Source organism: Macaca nemestrina, chromosome X (genome assembly GCF_043159975.1).
Source record: "Macaca nemestrina isolate mMacNem1 chromosome X, mMacNem.hap1, whole genome shotgun sequence".
In the NCBI taxonomy this organism is placed as follows: domain Eukaryota; kingdom Metazoa; phylum Chordata; class Mammalia; order Primates; family Cercopithecidae; genus Macaca; species Macaca nemestrina.
The window spans coordinates 109,921,804-109,937,563 of NC_092145.1; the positions used below are offsets into that span (position 1 = coordinate 109,921,804).

At 44.5% G+C, this 15,760-nt stretch overlaps 1 protein-coding gene and 1 pseudogene across 9 annotated transcripts in view; one reads left to right on the plus strand and one right to left on the minus strand.

The window, feature by feature from the left end:
- LOC105493946 (shroom family member 4) overlaps nucleotides 1-15,760 on the plus strand; it is a 248,458-nt gene that overhangs the window by 172,056 nt on the left and 60,642 nt on the right. For 7 of the 9 annotated variants that reach the window (XR_011618345.1, XR_011618344.1, XR_011618343.1 and 4 more), the window contains one exon: nucleotides 13,904-14,038. The exons of 1 other annotated variant lie outside the window; for it this stretch is intronic. Coding sequence is in view for 5 of the 8 variants with exons in the window: in XM_011761991.3 (XP_011760293.2) it covers nucleotides 13,904-14,038 (135 nt within the window). In the remaining 3 variants the exon portion in view is untranslated. Of the gene's footprint in view, nucleotides 1-8,475; nucleotides 8,890-13,903; nucleotides 14,039-15,760 lie in introns of those variants that run through there. One more of the 9 variants, XM_011761994.3, reaches the window with a different exon arrangement.
- LOC112428912 (U6 spliceosomal RNA) lies at nucleotides 2,409-2,509 on the minus strand (annotated as a pseudogene).

A 15,760-nucleotide genomic window follows, 5' to 3' on the forward strand; every position in this document is an offset into this window, starting at 1 on the left:
GAACTAGAAATACCATTTGACCTAGCAATCCCATTACTGGGTATATACCCAAAGGATTATAAATCATTCTACTGTAAAGACACATGTACACATATGTTTATTGTAGCACTATTCACAATAGCAAAGACTTGGAACCAACGCAAGTGCCCATCAATGATAGACTGGATAAAGAAAATGTGGCACATATACACCGTGGAATACTATGCAGCCATAAAAACGGATGAGTTCATGTCCTTTTCGGGGACATGGATGAAGCTGGAAACCATCATTCTAGGCAAACTAACACAGGAACAGAAAACCAAACACCACATGTTCTCACTCATAAGTGGGAGTTGAACAATGAGAACACATGGACACAGTGAGGGAAATATCACACACTGGGGCCTGTCAGGGGTGGAGGGCTAGGGGAGGGATAGCATTAGGAGAAATACTTAATGTAGATGATGGGTTGATGGGTGCAACAAACCACCATGACACGTGTATACCTATGTAAAAAACCTGCATGTTCTGCCCATGTATTCCAGAACATAAAGTATAAAAACAAAACAAAACAAAACTCAGATTGCTGGGCCCCACCCCCAGAGTTTTCTGATTCAAAAGGTCGAGGATGGGTCCCCAGAATTTTCTTTCCTACAAGTTCTCAGGTGATGCTGATGCTGGTCTATAGTACAACTTAAGAGAACCACTATTTGGGGGTTGGGGGGACATAGAAATTTGGAAGCAAAAAACTTGTGTTCAAACCTTATGTGATATATTTCACCTCCCTAAGCCTGAGTTTCTTCTTTTCTGAGTGGAGTTAGTAAGGTTATGATAATGAAATGGAGTGGTATATATGAAAGTTCTTTATGAACTGTAAATGTTGCATAAAAATATTAGCAGTTAGACGGCTTTACAAATGGTACTTGCTGCCACACCTCCACCACCACCACTAAATTTTCTTGTACTTTTGGTCCCTCTCTAGCCAACTGTGTCCCACCAAGTCTATCAGGCAACTGGAAAAGAACTAAAGCCAGGAAGACCCTGAGTAGTGTATTTTGTTTGTTTGTTTGTTTTTTTATCCAACACACTGGGCATGGCCTTGATACTGACCTTGACTTGACTTCCCTTTTCCTTTGCCTGGCCTCCTCTCAAACTTGCTCCTGGTTCTCCCAGCCCTGGTCTACTCTCACAGCAAAGAATAGCTCCCAGTGCTAATATTAAGGGTAAAAAGCTGTCAGATGGAATTTTTATAAAGTAGTAAGACAAAAGAATCCACTGCCAAGCAGCAAAATTATGTGGAAAAAAAGCATTTTGCTAGGTTGGTGGACTCTAGGCTGATTTCTCTGAGGGAAAAATCTATATCTTTGAAATAGTTAAGTGGAATCACAAGTATAATTGCAGATTCCTAATTTAAGAATATGTCAGACAGCTATATCAGACAGTTGCCTGGATAAATGATATGTCCATGTAGAATGGTGACATTTTTCTTTAGAAACCTCTTTTTATGGCCGGTTGTGGTGGCTCACGCCTATAATCCCAGCACTTTGGGAGATCAAGGTGGGCGTATCATAAGGTCAGGAGATGGAGATCATCCTGGCCAACATGGTGAAACCCTGTGTCTACTAAAATACAAAAAAAGAAAAAAAAAAATTAGCCGGGTGTGGTGGTGTGTGCCTGTAGTCCCGGCTACTTGGGAGGCTGAGGCAGGGGAATCTCTTGAACCCGGGAGCCAGGGGTTGCAGTGAGCCAAGATCACACCACTGCACTTTAGTCTGGCAACAGAGCAAGACTCTGTCTCAAAAAAAGAAACCTCTTTTTATTTAAAAGGTAATACACGTGTAGTGTATAAAATCTAGACATGATTTAAAAGTATGAAAAATAAAAATAACCCTTAATTCCACCACACAAAGGCAAATACCCACTGGTACAATATTAGTACATTTATATCCAGCCTTTCAATATGTGCATGTCTGTGTAAGAATATAGATATATATGCATATACATTTCTTGAATTGGACTTGTAATATGTTCAGGTTTGTATATAATTTTTAAATTTACCATTATATTGTGAGCCTTTTTCAGGATCATTAAGTAGTCTTCAAAAACGTGGTTTTTAATGACAAACTATTATTCCTCCATGTAAATACACAATATGTTCTAACTCTTGCTAAATGTGGGACAGCTAGGATATTTCAAATTTTACCATTATGAATAACCCTGCAGTGGAAGACACTTCAAGTACGTAAATCAGTGTGTACATCTTTAATGGCTTTCTTAGAATAAAATCCTAGGAGTGGAAAAACTAGATCAAAGGATATGAAATTTCTTAAATATAATTCACATACCATAAAATTTACTACTTCAAGTGTGTAATTCAATGGGTTTTAGTATATTCACAAGGTTGTGAAACCATTACCACTAATTGCAGTAAAAATATGGAGCATTTCACAAATTTGCACATTATCCTTGTGCAGGAACCACGCTAATCTCTGTATCATTGCAATTTTAGTATATGTCAGCCAAAGCAAGCACAGTAGGAACATTTTAAGTCTCCTGATAACATATGCCAAAATTCCCTTTAGCAAGTGTGTACCTATTTCCATTCCCACCCAACAATGTATATCTATTTCCCCACAACTTTGTCAGCACTTATCTTTAAAAAGTATTGCCAATATCATTGAAAATGGCATTTCATTGTTTTGTCTCTATTACCAGCCCTTCTTCCTCTTCTCCCTGAACTGTAGACCTGCAGAGATCTATCATCCCCTGTCTCCTTTGCATACGTTAGCCATGGGCAGTCACATCCACTGCAACAGCCTTTCTGGATAGTGACCACATGTCCATACCGTGCCCTAACCTCTTTCTAGTACTGCAGTCCACACATTAAACTGCTCGCTGGGCACACCTACCTACAGAATTTGCTAGCATAACAAACTAATATCTGAAATCAAACTCATGTTTCCTGAAGCTTGTTCTTGCCTGTGACTTTGCTATTTAGATTAGTGAAATCAGCCTTCTACGTGCTTCACAGCCATCTGTTCTCTCTGCTTATGTAATCAGTAGTCCAACCCTATTGATTCTCTGTCACATTCTTCCTTTCTGCTCCATCCCCACTGCCATTGCTCTGATTTTACCTTTTATTGTGTTTATTCCGTTAGCCTACTCACTTCTCTATGCTTCCAGTATCTATCCACATAATTTATCCTACACAAGGTTACCATAATAACTTTTCTATAATACCGCTTGTACCATATTGCTCTCCTACTCTGGAACTTCCAAGGGCTCTCTCTTGCCTATTGGATTATGTGAAGTAAAGGCTCTAACTTGACTCTTAAGGTCCACCATGCTCTTGTATCATTCTAATTTCACTTCCTCTGTGCCCTATAAAAACTGTGTTTTCTTCTTTCATGGTATTCCTGTGCTTCCTACTTCTGTTCATGCAAATCTGGCATGGCCTCTCTCCCAGTCATCTTCAGTGGTGATCGTATTGACTCTTCCAAAATCAGCTCAGAGGTTCTGTGATGCTGTTCTTGATTCAAGCAGCAGTGCTCTCTCCTTCTTTTGACTCTCATTTTGTTAGCATTTCCTTTCTGATACTTCTGACATTCCATCCTTCTTAATGGTCTTCTAGGTATTTTTTGTCCATCCTCTACCACACTAAATTCCTTGAGCACAGGGATTATTTCTTTTTCATTTTGGCATGTTGCCTAGTACCTCTCCAAACACCTTAAATGTAGATAGAGGAGCTCTGTAAATGCTTGGACAAAACAATAGTGAAGACTGCCAATTTTCTTTTGAGAGCCACTAATGACTCAGTTTCGGGAAGGAATACTGTGCTAAGAAGGTACAGATGCCAGGTGACTCGAGCGTCATAGCTCATTCTTTTTTCTTCATTCTCCATATTTAGTCCATCACCAAATACTGTCAGCCCTACCTCTCCAAAATACCTCTAATCAAATCTCTTGTTCTTGTCCAGACTGCTACTTTCCTAGAACAAACCACCATTATCTCTTACCTATAATAGTCCCTTTAAATGGTTCTCTCTTCTACTCTTGACCCACCCCGCTAAATCCATCAGCCAAGTCAAACCTTTAAAAAACTTACGTCATGTTAGTCTTCTGCTTAACTACCTCTTACAATTTCCCATTTCACTGAGAATAAAATTCAAACTGTTTCAGCCTTTGGAAACTCCATGATCTGGCCTATGCACCTCCCCAATATCATCTCCCACTACAGTCCACCTTGCTCACTGTGCTCTAGCCCTGCTGGGTGTTGGCTCCTCCTGGTTGTCAAGTTGTATCAAAGCAGAGTGACTGGATGTTCTTGTTTCTATTGGGGTCCTAACTGTTTTTGGCTATTGTCCTAGAGCTCCGTGTCTTTAGTAGTAGAGATGACTTGGGGAGTGGCCAGAAGTAGTTCTGAGGCCTTTGAGACTTGACTCTGGGGAAAACCTTTATGGATTCCATCAGACCTCTGAAAAGTGGTAGGTCGAACAGTGAGTTTGGACTGAAAGAGATAATGGGCTTCAAGGAGGAAGAAAGAAAAACTGGTATTATTCCTGCAGCCTCTTTCCCAAGGGATGCTATAAATGTTACTGATAGAAACCAGAGCTGGAGGACAAACATCCTCCACCTTCTTTATCGCTTTGGGTGTTGGTTTAGGAAACTGGGCATCATGGCAAAAACTTTAAGGCTATCCGTTGAGTCAGATGGTGCACTGTGAACTTGATGCCATTTTCCCTATGTGCTCCTCTGAAGTCTCCCTTAGCCCTCTGGTGTTGCACCCTTAACTTTTGTACATAGAAGGGAGAGGGAAAAAACCTCTTTTCATTATTCAGATTCTGGACTTGCTTCCCTTGCTTCTAGAAGCTTCGAAATATTCACTATCCACCTCTTTGCCTTTAGGATCATTGACAAGATTAACCAGCGTTTTCCCTCTTCCATCAGTTAAACAAGTCTATGATTGGTATGTTTTCTCACACTATATATATAAAAACTAGAAATTTCTCTCCAGCCCTTTCTGAAAGAAAATCCTGAGTACTGCATTTCTAAAGTACTAAGCATTTCCTACCCGCTGCCATGTGCAGAGCTTTCCCGAGTCATCTGTATGGTTACTTCCTGCCAACCTTCTTTGGAAAAAGAGGTGTTCCCCTGTGTCTTAAAGATTTCAATGTGAAAATGGAGAAATGGAAGCAGAGGGTCAAATGTAATGCCCTAGCCAGATGAAGTTATCACTCCCTATGCAGAAAGACAAAGAGCACCCCTGACACACACCACAGCATTTGGGAGGAGTCTTTATTTCCACTCGAACATTCCCTTCTTTTCTTATTCCCTACCCTGGGTTTCTTTTTAGCCAGGGATGGATTCTGAGGTGGAGGGTGTGGAGGGGGACCCAGCAGATTTACATGGAAGAACTTGAACTGGCTATTCAAAGGAGTGGGGGAGAGGAGGGGAGGCGGGGAGGCAGAGCTGGGTACCAAAAGCCCCTTCTCCAGAAAGTATTCATCTCTCAGATGACCCAGATTATAGCTTTCCCAGACTGATGAGAAAGCCATTGTCCTGAAAGTTCTCTTTCAAATTACACACACACACACACACACACACACACACACACACACACACACACACACACACACACTTCCCCCCTTGGTTGGGTCTATAATAAGGAAGGGTTTCCTGATTACCAGGCTGTAAGGACCCCAGCCAACAGTGGGTGGGGGTGGGCCTTCAGAGCTCTGTGTCCCTCCATGGCGACCAGGCAGCTTTTCCCCTCTTCTGTCAGATAAACAAGCCATGCATTGTTCTGTCCCCCGGCTTGTCTGTGGGCTTCCCTTCCTGCTGAGCTTGCCAGAATGAGCTTGGGCTTCTTCGTGTGGGGCAGGTGGAATGTGCTGTTTGGAGGGAGGCTGGAAGAGCCACAGAAAATAAACAGAGCTAATCAAGGACGTTATTTTGTGCTTCTATTTATACAAATACTTTAAAAAGAGGAAAGTACCCACACTCCGTTATGGTCCAGGCCTCAGGTTGAGCACAACCACAAGCAACAGGGGTCACATTTTCCTTTTTCCCCTAACGTTAGAGCAGAGCCATGGTTCTCTTTCTGCTCATCTTCTCCCAAGTATCTCTTCAGGGGTCTGCTGGGAGCCAGGCTCAAAGACAGATGGTGCTATCGGAAGATATGGGATGACAGCTGACTAGGGCAGCTGGAGACTGACTCCTTTCAGAATTGGTCCACCTCCACCCCTCACTGCTCACAAGAGCCTTTATAAGGCCTCTCCTGGGAGCCAGCTTCTGGCTTTTCTGCTGCATGTGCCCACCTTCCTGTGCCCCCATGCCAAGTTCACGTCTCCTGAGTACTTGGAAAAGATCTTTACCGTCCCCTGAGCATAGGAGGTCATACTTGATCATGTTATCTGGAACTCAGCTCTGCTAAATGGGAGAGTATGCCCTTTTCCCTCCACCACATCTCCCAAGCTCTTCCCCAAATCCCAAACTGGCTGAACCTCTCAAGTTTCTCTCTCATCTTCCCTCAATGAAGGACTTCTTGAGTATACACTGTCTGTGCCCACCTGCCTACTCCTCATCTGATGACATCCCAACTCTCATCTTCACACCCTTTCTCCCTACCTCAGCCAGCCCCAGGAACATGCTTGCACCTCTAGTCACAATTTCTTCAGCCTCACCTGGCCACTGGCAGGGTCACACTGATAACAAACCAGTTGCTCTTTATTTTGTTAGGAAGTGGGGATTGGCAAGCTTCTTCAGGCAAGCGTTTGCATGGGCTGGGTCGCTGAGCAAAAGGAGAAAGACATTTGGTGACCAGAAGAGCAAGGGAGGCTGGACACCCAGGCCTGAGGAATGAAATGAGAAGAGATTTTAACCTGACGCATTTTTTGGACCAGATTATGCCCTGGTATATTGCCACTGAAAATGTGGTTATCACACCAGGAGCATCAGTATCACTCTGGAGCTTATTAGAAAGTCAGAACCTGGGCCTCGCTGAATCAAAATCTGCATTTTAACAAGATCCCCAGGTGATGAGTATGCCCACTACAATTTGAGACGTGCTGTTCCAGAGCATACTGGGTTTGGCGTTTGAGCCTTCTTAGACTAGTCCTTTCTCTTTTATCTTCATTTGGATCGAAGAAATCAGTTTTCTTATTGCTACTGGTACCTTGCTCATTATTGTTTTGCATACGGGTAATATTAAAAACAGCATTTACTGAGTGCCTGTCACATGCCAGTCATGTTTTATAGATGAGGAAACCAAGGTTCTGTGACATGCCTAAGGCCAAACAACTAGTGAGTGGTAGAGCTGAGACTGTAAGCCAGATCCATATGCTCCTCAAAGCTCCCAAACTTTCCCCTTTGTAATGAGGCCATTACAGTTGATAAAACTGTACAACTGTAAAGTTGTACATTACAACTGTAATGAGGCCATTATAGTTGATAAAAGTCAACCCAGACTCTCCTGTGAGATACAGAGGGAAGAAAGGGGAAGGGGCCTCCAGGCATGATTTCCCCAGAGAGGAAAGGCCCTAGCATACTTCATGTCCTAAGGGAGTTTGCATAGCCCTCTCAGGAGTCAGAAATTACTGGAATTGAGGCCAGAGGCCAAGGGAAACTGGAGTAGGGAATTAGGAGTGTTAATGAAAGAAAAACCCTGACTCTAATTCCCCAAGATAAATTAAATCCTGGTGTCGGAGCCTGGGCTTAGGGGGCTCAGGATTCTGGGCAAATCCACATAGGGCTGCTCTGGATTCTGGCTACTACGCTAATCACTTAGGGCATCATTTGGAGCCTCAGTCTGGGGCCTAGGACTACTACATCATAGCATGCTAGAGCGGGAAGGGTCATTTGTGACGACTGAATTCAATGTTTTATTTTGCAGGGAGGAAACAGAAGCCCAGAGAGTGGGAGTAAGTCGCCAGAGGTCAGAGTAAATTCATGGCAGATCCAGGGATACTAACCCCAAACACCACATTTCCAGCATTGGCACCTTTTCTAGAGTTGAAGTCTGTGGTGTGAAATTGGGTTTTCTTTGGATCTGCTCAAGTCCCCATAGGAAGTGCAGACCCCTGTAAATACATCCCAAAATGTTTGTGAGCCTTCGTATCTTACCAGGACCTTCACCTTGGAAAATCTCTCAGTCACTTGCCCCCAGCTATATAAAATCAGCTGGAGTGCTACTCCTCTGGACCTGGAGGCTGCTGGTCCTGGCTTATCTGTACTTTTCTGGGGCCCAGAGGACCTGCAGAGATGGCTGGGTGGGGTCAACTCAGTCCAGGAAGCACAGGAATTCTTTTAAGAGTATGTGTCTGGGGTATTTTTCTCTCTCACTTACGTGTATTTTTAAAAATTCTTTTTAGACACCCGCTTTATCTTTCCCAAACATCATTTCCTTGCTCCTTTCCTGAGTTCTAGCAGTGGCTGGGGGCCCAGCTTCCTTATTGGCCTCTGAGCTGCCAAGGGGGTGGGCCAGGGCACAGAGGAGGTTGGAGTAGGGAGCAGGGGGGCTGTTTATGCTGCTGGAAGTGCCTTTCGTCCTTCCCTTTGCCACCAGGGTGGCTGGTTCCTAGAGCAGTGTCTTCACTCCTATCCAGCTCTTGACACTGGCTTTCATTCCCTAAGGCTGTGGCCATATCTAGGTCCACCCAGGCTGATGGTCATACCTTGCCTTCAGTACTACTCCTTCCTGTTCTTAGAACTGGAATCTGACTGTGCCTGAGCCCCTTGGATCACACTCAGCATCTTGGGCTGATGGTCCCTCGCCCCAGAAGGTCTTAACTGGAGGGCAGATGGGTCCCAGCTAAGGGAGGACGCTGGCTGGAGGGTTTGTCAACGAGAGTCTGAGCTAGCCGGATACCCCGCTCTCTCCCAAGCCATCTCTCCACCCTGGGCAACTTCCATGGTAGGTACAGCCAGTAGCCATGGCTGCTGCCACTCTTCCCCCTCTTGCTTTCTTCCTTCAATATTTCTTTCTTTTTCTTCCTAAGAAAAGCATTTTGGAGTAATGAAGGATGGGATGAGGTGTGTGCTTATTGATAGTGCCTGAGCCAGCCTTAGGAGAAAGGGCAAGCACTGGGGTCATTGCCTTCACATCTTGGCCTAGAGCTGCATGGTTGGTCATAGGCATTTTCTTACTTTTCTGTTTGTTTCTCCTCCTCTCCCTCTCCACTGCCTATGGAAGGAATGGTTTCAGCTCTAGGACTAATGAGACCTCCCTTTTCTGAGTGCTTCTTGAGGGAATTGCTATGGGAAACCTCAGGAATACAGGCTTTTTCAGACAGACTCTTCCTTGGAGAGGAGGGGTCATGTGGTCTCCTAGGAAGAAACTGGAGGATCTGAGTTTCATTCCCAATTCTGCTGGTTATTAGCTATGTGCTCTTGGCAAATCACTTAAGCTTTATGCGTCTCTTGTTCTCCATTTGTAAAGTGGGGATAATAATAACTTTTACCCGCTGGACATGGTGGCTCATGCCTGTAATCCCAGCACTTTGGGAGGCTCAGGCAGGAAGATTGCTTGAGGCCAGGAGTTCAAGACCAGCCTGGCCAACATGGTGAAAACCCCATCTCTACAAAAAAAAACCCCAAAAAAATTAGCCAGACACAGCAGCATGTACCTGTAGCCTGTAGTCCTAGCTACTCAGGAGGCTGAGACAGAAGGATAACTTATGCCCAGGAGTTTGAGGTTGCAGTGAGCTATGATTGTGCCATTGCACTCCACCCTGGGCAACAGAGCCAGAGAGGCCCTGTCTTAATAATAATAACAATAATAATAACTGTTTCACATAAGGTTAGAGAGATGATTAAATCAGTTAATGCATGTGAAGTGCTTAGTGCCTGGCACATCTTAAGTGTTCAATAAGTGGTCCTTGCTGTGTGTTTTCTTTAAGTTTATGCCGTATGTCAGGCACTATGCTGATTGATTTCACACATGGGACTGCATTTAATCCAAAACATAACTCATGAAAAACAGATGGTGATCTTCCCCATTTTGCAGATAAAAAATCTTCAACTCACAGAAGTGACTTGCCCGTGGCAACACAACTACAGTTTGAATGCAAGTGTGCACTGACCAAGTCTAGGGCTATTCAGGACTAATAATAGGCCAAATAGTAGAACATATAGACAGTTTATTCTCCTGTCCCAAACTAGGGTTAGAAGGCTGTAGGTCTGGCTCCAGCTCCCTCTGTTTGGATTTTTGTTCTTCTAGCCTTTAGTTTTCTCTGTGCCCCAAAAGCCCCCACTTCCCGCTTCTGTCTACTTTGGGATTATTTCCTACTCCTGGAGAAACCCTAGAAAGAGTAAGGGGTCAACCAGGCATGGCGGCTCATGCCTGTAATCCCAGCACTTTGGGAGGCTGAAGTGGGTGGATCACGTGAGGTCAGGAGTTCGAGACAAACCTGGCCAACCTGGTGAAACCCTGTCTCTACTAAAAATACAAAATTAGCCGGGCATGGTGGCGCTTGCCTGTAATCCTAGCTACTCAGGAGGCTGAGGCAGGAGAATTGCTTGAACCAGGGAGGTGGAGGTTGCAGTCAGCCGAGATCGTGCCATTGCACTCCAGGCTTGGCGACAAGAATGAGACTCGTCAAAAAAAAAAAAAAAAAAAAAAAAAAGAGTAAGAGTCTTTGTAAGGTATGTTTCACAGTGTGGCAAGTGGATGGTACCCTAGGTGTGGGTACTCTTGAACCATCAAAAAGTACAAGTCTGAGCTAATAACCGTTATTATAGTAGCTGCTATTTACTGACCACTGGCTGTGCATCAGGTTGTGTCCCAGATGCTTTGAGAATACTACCTCTAATCCCCACAGTCACCTAGCCAGATAGGAATTGTTTCCTTTCTCAGATAAGAAAACTAAAGTTCAGATGGGTTAAGCGACTTACAGATACACACATCTAAAGTGACAGAGGGGATTTGAACCTACATCTGTCTCACTCATTTTTCACTCATTGCCTACTGGCTTGGCATGGTTAGTGAGATGAGACTGACACGCATGAAATGATGATGGGCAATATCAGCTATCATATTATTATAGACCCAATGTGAGGGCTAGATTACCCAGAACAAGCTTCCTGGAGGAGATGGTACTTGAGCAGTACCTTGAAGAACAGGTAGGTTTTAGGTTAACAAAAGGAAAGGGGGCATTCCTGGCAGAGGGAACAGTCATAGTCATAACTATGATTGGTCGAGGCCTTGCCAGGCCTGATTCAAAGCACTTGCATTGTCTCATTTGATCTTTCAACAACCCCATTTGGTACTATTGTCCCCATTTTACTGCCATGAAAATTAGGGCTCTGAGAAGTGAAGTCACCATCTAAAGCAACAGAGCTAAGGAGTGGCAGAGCTGGGATTCAAACAAAGGTGGTCTGGCCCCAGAGCCTGTGTTAGATCGACAGGAATATCAACAGCAAAGGCACAGAATCAGAAAGGGACAGAGCTGGTTGCAGGGTGTGATTGGAGCAGAGACACGAGAGATTGAGCTGATGGGTAAAGGTACCTTATTGAAGACTTTGAAACTCTGATCTAGTTTATGTTTGATGTGGGACAGAGTAAGAAATAGGGAGCCAGTGAAGATTCTTGAATAGGAAAGTACCCCAATTCAGTTGGTGTTTAACGTGATATGACCTATAAGTGGTGACTGGAGGTAGAACAACGGAGATAGGCTGGCAGACTCCTGCAGTATTTGGGGCATAAAGGGCCTGGACTAGAACAGGAGCTGCTGGTGGTGGGTTCTGGGAGAAGAGCTGTGGTTCTGTCTAATGGCAACAGTGAAAATGGACGTGGGGGGCAGGGGAGAGAGAGAGAGAGAGAGAGAGAGAGAGAGAGAGAGAGAGAGAGAGTGCAAACCAGGGCCAGAGAAACATCATAACAAAAGACTCAATGGAATTCAGTGTGGGATTGGATGGTTAGGGAGAAGGTGGCACCAAGGCTGACTGCCCGCACTTTAAACTCAGAACTCAAGAATCCTAAATATGGTAAAAGGCTTGAAATAGGAAAGATATCCTGTTTTCCACTATATCATCAGTGCCTAAAAACGCAGGACATAGTAGATACCCATGGTACATAGTACTACTACTGGTAGATGCTTGATAAATAGTTGTTGACCAGATAACTACCTGGTAGGAGCAGCTGGAGAGATTTCCTGGCAGTGTGGCTTTGTGTGTAGGACTCCAGAGCAAGCATAGCCCCCAAGGTCTCCTTGTGCCTTCAGCCTCCCCTCTGGGCACTCTGAAATCAATAGTAGAACAATGTGATTACAAAGCTAGGGGCTTCACCTGGCTTTCCTCCGCTTAAATCTTAGCCACTGTTGCTGACCTGTGGCTCTGCTTCCTGGCCTTTGACAAACAGCTTCCCCTGTCCTTCCTCCTATACTTCCTGGTCTATGTCTGGCCTATTACCACTCAATCCTTGTTTTCCCCAGCAAGGCCATTCTTCCGAGGACTATCCTTTTAGGCCTTAGCCCTCTAGAGCCTTGTACTACTGAGATCTTCTGTGCTTCTGCTGGGGTGAAGGGCATTTCCAGCTAGGATGGAATCTTCCAGCTTGAATGTGATCATGAATGCTCCTGGGAGATGGAGAGCTGCTTTATCTCACGATATAGCAAGCTTGTTGAAGGCAGGGGCCCTTATCCTATTCAACCCTGTACTACCAGTGCCTAGTCTGGACCCTGGCACAGTAAATATGAATAAATCAATGAAAAAATAATTTATCTATTTACTTCTGTATCATCTACTTATTTATCATGTTTCTTGTACTCTGCCATTCATCTCTTTCTCTCTCTCATCCATTTCTCTCTACTATGTATTTCTCTACAATCTTTCTCAGAGTTTTCTCTTTTTCTGTCATTTATTTTCCCCTCTGTCATCTTTCCCTCTTATCTCTATCATTTGCCTGGCCCTTCCACCATCTCTCTCCATTCTCTCTCTACTCTCCCTCCTTCTGTCATTCTCCCTCCCATCAATCACCTTTTTATCTCCTGGCATTATCCATGCCCCACATGTACTCCACCACAGAACTCTTCCCCACTTGCAAGGGTGGCAACTGCTCATGCAAAGTACGCCAGGGGACAGGGATGGGTCCTGTATGTGGCAGTCAGTGCAAAAGTTGTGGCTGCATTCAGGGCCGTGGCGTTAGACCTATTTCTCTTTATATACTCCTGACCTGCTGAGCAGTCAGTCTTCTCTGTCAGCGTAACATGGTGCCATTTGCCACTTTGTTCTATCTTCCCTCACAGGAGTTGGGACTTCCTGCCACCACTTTACCTACCAACTCAGGTGTCTCACCTCTGTACCCATCTTATCTTTCACTCTGTCACTACCTATCCCATGCTTTGTTTGAACCAGCTCTGTCTCTCCCATTAATCTGTAAACTCTCGAGGGCAAAGACTGTATTGGATTCATCTCTGTAATCCCAGAGTTACCCATAGAGGACACACAGTAAACATACAACAAATGCTTATTCAATGAATGGCTAAAAATTGGAGAATTGACAACCCAGTTTTGACCTGTTCAAACTTTTCAATCACTTGCCCATTCCTTTCTCAGAGAAAAAATGGGAAGATTGACCAGATTGATTTTCTTTCTCAAAGAGAAGTGAGGATGTGCTCACTGTTCATTGGGCAGCAGCACTCATTTATTCCACAAATATTTATTGAACACCTACTATGTGTCCAGCACTGTGATACATGCTCAGGATACTGTTGTGAACAAAGCAGCCCTATTAAGCTGACATTCCATATCTCTAGAATGAAGAAGATTTGAGAAGAAGGTGCTCAGGAGAGCCACTAAGATTCCCACACCAGTTCCTTGCAAGATGTTCTACTTTACTGAAGGAAAAGAGGGGGTGGGGCGGAAGCTGCCTGGGAAGTGATTTCAGCTCTGGTTCCTTAAGCCCACTTCCTGTCCCATTCTTGCTGTAGGAGGAACGCCCCTGTCAGTAGGCCGCACTCATGGCATGTGGCCAAGCTGCTGGAGGGATGCCCTGAAGCAGCCACCACCATGCATTTCCCTTCCGAAGCCTTCAGCTTGTCCTGGCATTCTGGCTGCAACACAAGGTGAGTCTAGAGCTCTCCCCTCAAGACAGGCTGGAGGGTAGACAACTTGGACACTCCTCCTCCTCTGCTGTAGTCCCTATTGGATGTTAGAGCCTCAAGTACTATAACGGAAAAACAAGTGGGAGTCCAGAGTACCTGAGTTCAAGTCCCAGTCTCTTGCTAACTCGCTGTGATTTTGGGCTAGTCCCTTTCCTTCTGGACAATGTTTCCTTGAAATACCTCATTGGGCTTACAAGACACCACACTGTCCTGCTTTTCATCCTAATTCACTAGCTGTTCTTTCTCCGTATCTCTTTTCCTAATTCCTTTCATTCTCCTGTCTCTTAATATAGGAGGACCCCAGGGCTCAGTTCTGGCCTCTTCTCTATCAATGGTGACTCACTGGTGCCCTTATCTGGTCTTTATTACCTCTGTCACATAGCCAAAGTCTTCAAAATAGGGACCTCCCTGAATAACCATTGTTGAAACAGTTGCCCAAGAGGCAGACAACGTTTTCTTTAGGCTGAGAGCCAGCAAAGGTGCTGCCCTTCACTGCCTTTTCCCTTCCACAAGATCTTCCCTCCAAGAAGAGATTTCTGTTGGAGGTTCAGAGAAACTAAGGGTTGAGTTTACCCCAATTTGGTCACTTTATTTGGAAACCAAGGGCTCAGGGCAGAGGCAGTTTTGTTGTGGAAGAATATGCAGAAATACACTTTGACATTCTTGAGCTTGGCTCCTGTTTGAGTGAGGATTTGTTTTTGTTTTTGTTTTTTTCAGCAAGAATAGTGGTGGAGTGGGTAGCAGGTTCCCTTGCCAACAAGAAATTGATGGATTCCTTGCCCAGAGAACAAGTGAGCCGACTGGCTAAGGGGCAAGGCAGGGAGCAAGAATGAGCAGAAGCTGACCTGAGGGTCTCATGGGCTGCTGCCACAGTTCAACTCTGGCTTTCTAGACTATGGCCTTTCTGAGAGCAGCCTGCAACCTCTGGGGTTCTAGTCAAAGGGAGTTACTGGCATGACTTGGCTCAGTTTGGCTTTGTGTGTGGGAAATGGTACTTAAAATTGAAGATTGCATCTGATCCTAGCCATTCCCTTGGTCTTCCAGGTTTGGCTTTGCTGTGGGAGTTGGGGGAGGCATGGGTGGGCAGAGGTCCCTATACTATCAATACTAGTATTAGAGAGGATCCTGATGACAAAAGCTAATAATCAAGAGAGTAGCAGCTGCTATGTATTGAACCCTTGGTAGGTACCTGGGCTGTGGTAAGGACTTTACATTTACTATCTGCTTTCATCTACACATCAACCCTCTGATATAGCTATTACTATTATTCCTATTTAAAAGGCCATATGGCAGTAGTGCTAAGACACTGGACTCAGGCCTGATTCAAATTCCAGCTGTGCTTCTTTAGCAGCGTAGTGTTTGTCAGTTTACTTTACCTCTCTAAGCTTAAGTTTCTTCCATTGTAAAGTGTAGATAATAATCTGTCCCATAAAGATGGGAACAATAGACACTGGGGACTACAAAAGCTGGGAGAAAGGAAGTGGGACAAGGGTCGGAAAAACTACCTATTGGATACTCTGCTCACTTCCCAGGTGATGAGTTCAATTGTACTCCACACCTCAGCATCATGTGATATACCTTTGTAACAAACCTGTACGTGTACCCCCAGAATCTAAAATAAAGGTTGGAAAAGAAAAAAAAAAAAAAAGATCTGTCCTCTTCAGCTTGGAATGAAACCTTGTA